Source organism: Scyliorhinus canicula, chromosome 13 (assembly GCF_902713615.1).
Source record: "Scyliorhinus canicula chromosome 13, sScyCan1.1, whole genome shotgun sequence".
NCBI classification, from domain to species: domain Eukaryota; kingdom Metazoa; phylum Chordata; class Chondrichthyes; order Carcharhiniformes; family Scyliorhinidae; genus Scyliorhinus; species Scyliorhinus canicula.
This window is the reverse complement of record NC_052158.1, coordinates 86,380,525-86,386,524: the sequence shown is the minus strand read 5'-3', so window position 1 is coordinate 86,386,524 and position 6,000 is coordinate 86,380,525. Positions and strand designations below refer to the sequence as shown.

General features: G+C 40.4%; 1 protein-coding gene across 2 annotated transcripts in view; it reads left to right on the top strand.

The window, feature by feature from the left end:
• Positions 1 to 1,670: 1,670 nt before the first annotated feature.
• Positions 1,671 to 6,000, top strand: part of LOC119976614 (tripartite motif-containing protein 42-like) — an 81,121-nt gene continuing 76,791 nt past the window's right edge. For both annotated transcript variants that reach the window (XM_038817231.1, XM_038817232.1), the window contains exons 1-2: positions 1,671 to 2,391; positions 5,150 to 5,835. In XM_038817231.1, coding sequence (XP_038673159.1) covers positions 1,970 to 2,391; positions 5,150 to 5,835 — 1,108 coding nt within the window. In that variant the 5' untranslated portion in view covers positions 1,671 to 1,969. The remainder of the gene's footprint in view (positions 2,392 to 5,149; positions 5,836 to 6,000) is intronic.

Below are 6,000 nucleotides of genomic sequence, written 5' to 3'. Positions count from 1 at the left end.
AATCTTGTCTGACAGGTACCAATACTGTGTCACATATTTATGTTTTTTGGTTATAGAAAAAAGGTAGGTCTTACACATACATCGATAAATCAGTTTCAGAGTTTATACAGATGGCCACTTACCCCCATAGTGAGGCCTTCCTGACTCCCAGCAGGAATAACTCCTTGGTTTGCTTTACTATCTCCTTTAATGCTTTGGTTTGGCTAACTTTCCCATCATGCCTGAAAGGCTCCCATAACTGACTTTAAAACTATTAATATTTGAACTAAATTCACCTATTTCTAAAACTGTAAATGTTAATGTCAAATTATTTCAATTCTCTGACTTCATTGCTGAGAGGGTGCCCTCTCCTCCCCTTACCGCAGCATTAGTTTGCAGCTTTGGTGTTGGAGGGCCTCCGATTGTCCTGCCAATTCTGAGAATCCACTATCAACTTTAATTGAAAGGAGAACACGCCCCCTGGTCACTAATTGGTTAAACCAACGATAATCAACATTTGGTTGCTGCGTCTTACACGATGCAGGATTGGGGCCCACAATTGATCAGGACATCAGGAGAGTAAATGGCACAAAAGGCTTGGGCCGAGGTAAGGTCCTTTTCTCGGCGGATCGGTGGGCCTAGTGGCCTCCTTCCGGACTGCAATGATTCTAAAATGTAGAACTTAAAAATTACTTCTGCCTAAATTTGTGCTCGGACAAAGAAATGCATTTTTAAACCATAGGATGTCAATACAGGACCGACATTAGGAAGTTCTTCTTCAGACAAAGAGTGACCAAAGCACAGGATGGAGATTTCTAGGTGCAATAGTGGAAAGAAAAATCCCAGAGTTACTCAAGAAACAATTGAATGTCTCAGTGGATGCATGAATGAAGATTCATTCATGGGCAGCACGGTAGCATAGTGGTTAGCACAGTTGCTTCACAGCTCCAGGGTCCCAGGTTCAATTCCTGGCTGGGTCACTGTCTGTGCGGAGACTGCACGTTCTCCCTGTGTCTGCGGAAGTTTCCCCTGGGTGCTCTGGTTTCCTCCCACAGTCCAAAGATGTGCGGATTAGGTGGATGGGCCATGCTAAATAGCCCTTAGTGTCCAAAAAATTTTAACTGGGGGTTACTGGGATAGGGTAGATACGTGGGCTTCAGTAGGGTGCTATTTGTAAGGGCCAGTGCAGACTTGATGGGCCGAATGGTCTCCTTCCGCACTGTAAGTTCTATGATTCTATGATTCTAAAAAATAAATTTAGAGTACCCAATTATTTTTTCCAATTAAGGGGCAATTTAACGTGGCCAATCCACCTACCCTACACATCTTTTGGGTTGTGGGAGTGAAATGCATGCAGACACGGGGAGAATGTGCAAACTCCACACAGACAGTAACCCAGGGCCGGGATTTGAACCCGGGTCCTCAGCGCTGAAGGCAGCAATGCTAACCCATGTGCCACTATGCTGCCCTCTATGATTCTATGATGATGGCCATCCTTAATCATGTTCATCTTTTCATCTTGTAACCTGATGATTGATCTGTGCAAGGTTTCAGCCCTTTGGCCTGTCTTCATTGAGGCCCTGTTTGTGATGTCATAGACTCAGTGACATAGGTTTCAGTTTTGTGGTCAGTTTGTGATGTCGCACATTCTGTGATGTTTGCAACCTCGTGGTCAGTCTGTAATGTTAAAGTGTCAGGTCCGCATCAGTCTATAGTGGTCTAGTCTTGGAACGAAGACTGGAGGGCCACATAAGTAAGCTTTAAATTATTGTGGCCTCGAGGTAGTTTTCATTTTGAGGAATTAATGATTGATCATAATACTGGTTAGAATGTTGAAATCCCATCTGTAATTTTCACAGATTACTGTACATTCCTTCTCGGGAGCCAGTGAAGAATTATTGGCATTAATATAGGAGAGCTGGCATTTTTAACTGAGTGTAATCTTGAGCAGTGCTTCCTTCTTCTATAGTGTGTCCCATCTTTGTTGGAGATGAATCCATGGCAGAAGAATCAGGGGGGAGAGAAGCATGTGACAGCTGAAAGCAGCAGAGCAATAAGTCTTGCCTCAGCAGATGCTATTATAGCATCCAGGAGTACAGCAGGGCTTGACAATGAGGACCACCATAGAGGAATCAAGGGAGGTAGTAGGGGAGAAGTATTGAAAGCTGAAAAGGAGCTAAATGAAACTAAGGATGAAGGGGAATTTAGCAAAGAGGCTCTGATGGACAGAAGTGACTTTGAAATCAGCAAGACGCACTCAATGATGAGCAAGGATACACAGGCAGCTCAAAAACTAGCAGCAGGTGAAATAAAGTTGGCATCGAAAGGAATGGAAGAGGCAATGCTTCACAGGGACAGTGCTACCAACTTTCTCTGTTGGAAATCTCCATATGACAATAAAGAAATTTGTTAGTAAGTAACAGCTCGTGTTAACTAAAAAAATCTGTTCAATTAGAAAAATAGAATTTTGTTTTATAAACCAAATGTTTACTTCCTATTTAAGTAGGTGTGCATATTTCGTTATGTGATTTGCCTTGGTACAATATTTGCACGTTCAGAAAGTAATGCAAATTACACTGGTCATTTTCATGGTTTTTGATTTATAGTTTCAGTAGAAAACCGTAGAAAGCCAAGGAATGCAATTTCCCAAATAACAGGAGAAATCCAGGGACTTTGGTAATAAGAATGCATATTGACACATTCAATTATTATAAATACTAGTTGTAAATATATTTTTGATTTCAAAAGCTCAAAATTATAGGTAAGAATTGTCATGCTGGTTTACAGATTCAATATGTTCTTTTGCAATGGTATATAAATAGTAGTTGTGAAAATAGTTTATGTAACAACGAACAGAGAGATATGTACTTTTTCACTTGAGGGAAGAAGACTTCAAGTAGTCTTCCAAATCCTCAGCATTAAAATAAAATGAGATATTTTACAGCAAAAGGATCCGAGGGTGGAATCTTGTGCCCTCTTCCTTGGCGAATTTAGTGGCGGGTATCATTTATTAAGTTGGGAGGGTAGCAAGTCTGAGTCTTTGGAGGTTTCATTGAATGTCATTTTCCACAAGAATATCTTACCAAGGTTCATGGTGCATTTTAAATATTCTTCAGTTTTCATGAAGGGCACAATTTAATGCAATATTGGTGTTTTTATTTTCTCAGGACCTTCCTCCAACCCACCCTCCCTCACTACTAATCTACAAGTGGTCTAATTGCATGATAATACAGGAACAAGGCAACAAACCACCAGATCATCTTATACACTTTTTGCAGGCCAAGGTCCAAATCGATTAACAAATCAATGCTAAACAGAAAAGGACCATTGAATATGTTGCAGTATCTTACAACAAAAGGCCTTATAAAACTTGACTGCATGAATGCACAATTTCTAACGTCCAAACATTATTCAAATCTACAAAGCTTTCAAAGTCTTTCTTAAAATGAGTGCTTCTTTTCTTTGATATAATGCTGCTGGAATTTTTTACAAGCAGCTGAGACAATACTTGGTTTAGTATCTCATCTGAAAGACATCTTTATTTTTATTTCCCATAGCATCATAGAATTCCTGCAGTGCAGAAGGAGGTCATTCAGCCCATCTTGCATGCACCGACCCTCTGAAAGAGTACCCAACCCAAGTCCACTCTTCCACCCACCCCACCCTATCGCCATAACCCCGCAATCTAACTGGCACATCCCTGGACACTCAGGGGCAATTTATCATGGCCAAACCACCTAATCTGCACATCTTTGGACTGTGGGGGGGGGGAAACCAGAGCACCCGGAGGAAGTCCACACAGACACGGGGAGAACATGCAAACTCCACAGAGACAGTCATTATTATTGTCACAAGTAGGCTTACATTAACACTGCAATGAAGTTGTTGTGAAAATCCCCAAGTCGCCACACTCTGGCGCTTGTTCTGGTACATAGAGGGAGAATTCAGAATGTCCAATTCACCTAACAAGCATGTCTTTCAGGACTTGTGGGAGGAAACCAGAGCACCCGAAGGAAGCCCACACAGACAAGGGGAGAACACAGTGACCCAAGTGGAAATCAAACCTGTGTCCCTGGTGATGTGAGGCAGTGGTGCTAACGACTCTTCCACCAAACAAATAGCAAATAATTCTTCAATTGCTTATTGGTAGCACTCTCCCAATTCCAGTCAGGCAGTGATGGGTCCACACTAGAGATTTATGTATTTTATCATTTTAGTGCAGTAACTGAATGGAAAGCTGATTCTTTAGAGGTGCAGACTTATTGCTGAGATGCTAAACTCAGACCCAACCTACTCTCTCAGCTGATTGGAAAGGATCTCATGGTGCTGTCCACAAAAAAAACAGAGAATTTCTCTTAGTGTCATTTATCTCCAATTCCATTAAAAACAGATTACATAGTCATTTATTAGTTCTGTTTATGGGACTGTGTAAAACGGTCACTGTCTTTCCCTACAGTACAAAACTAACTATGCTTTAAAAAGAATTATTGGCTGCAAAATGCTTTGGGACATCCCAAGATCATAAAATGTGTTAGATAATTTTTTTCCTTCCTTCTGTAAAAGCCTCACTGAGAAATGTTAAAATGGTAAAATCTATTGGGAGTAATCCATCATAGCTAGTGTAAAGCTTCATCTAACCTGGTTGATACAAACACCAGAAGAGTACAGATAGGGACCTTTCCACAACCTTCATTAGTTACTCTAAATTCCCCATGGAGTGTGATTAGTAAGTTTAGTTACATTAAACCTAGGCAAAACGAGGCAATGGTTCATCAATCCAGAAACTAGGTTGGTATTGACAAAGCTCATTTCACTTACGACCCTAATGGCTGGCAGAAACAGGAAACTCTCACCTTGCTTGGCTCTCGAGTGGACAGACAGCTAGCCGAACCCACGCACTGTGCTATTTCAGCTGCATTTATTTTCAGGAAGTGATTAGATTGAATAAGGTTTCCATGGCCACAAACGATGCCTTTGCTAAGGTTGGTTTACCTCACAATCATCGAGCTTCATTTCCTATAATTCTTAAACAGGATAAATCGACGATGCTGTGGATTATGGATTTATGAACTTAAGGAAAAAAATTATTACTGCAGTCTTTAATTCAGGATGCATGAATCAACTTAATGAATGCTCTGAATGAAATGTGTGTTTTCTTTTAAATTTCCAGCCCAAGTAATTCACAGGGATCATACAGTCTGAACTTTAGGCGCAAAATGAAACGGATAAAACCTCCAATACATGATGAACTTACTTGCCCAGTCTGTGGAAAGCTGTATTCTAAAGCACAATTGCTGCCATGCAATCACAACATGTGTGAGCACTGTATCCCAAGGCAAAAGACAATGTCCAATAAAGGTCTAAAAAAACATGCTGTTGTCACATGCCCAGTCTGTGAAGAAAATCATCATTTCACCAGCACCGAAAAAGTCAAATTCCCAGATAATTTTCTGATCAACGAGGTGTTAAATAGGTTGGAAAAGCGGCGCAAGAAACCATCAAAGAATAAATCAATCAAAAAACAATTTAACTGCCAACTTTGTGAATCGAAAAATAAACAGCTTGCAGTCAAGAAATGTGAAACCTGTGATTTAAATTTCTGCAAGGAATGTTTAAAGCAGCATGACAGAACCTACACGGACCATAGTTTTAATGAACCTTCAGGTGGGGAGCCACAGATGATGTGCTTTGACCATCCTGATTCAAACCTGACGGCATTTTGCATGGCTGACAAGATTCCAATTTGTGATGAATGTATGAAAGAAAAACACAAAGATCATCCAACGAGCACCTTGCAAGAGGCTTTCAAGGATCAAACAATTCATCTATTTCATATTATTGCAAAATATGGCAAAGGTAGGTGCTACGTAATTTATAAAGGTGTATTTGGTTAAGAAGAAAGCAATTGTCATTAACTGCAGTTGAACTTTTTTAAAACACTTACTTCCACAGAATGTTGGTTGGGAGAAAAGAACATTTATTGTTTCTCCCTAACAGTTTCAGAATCATAGACTCGGTACA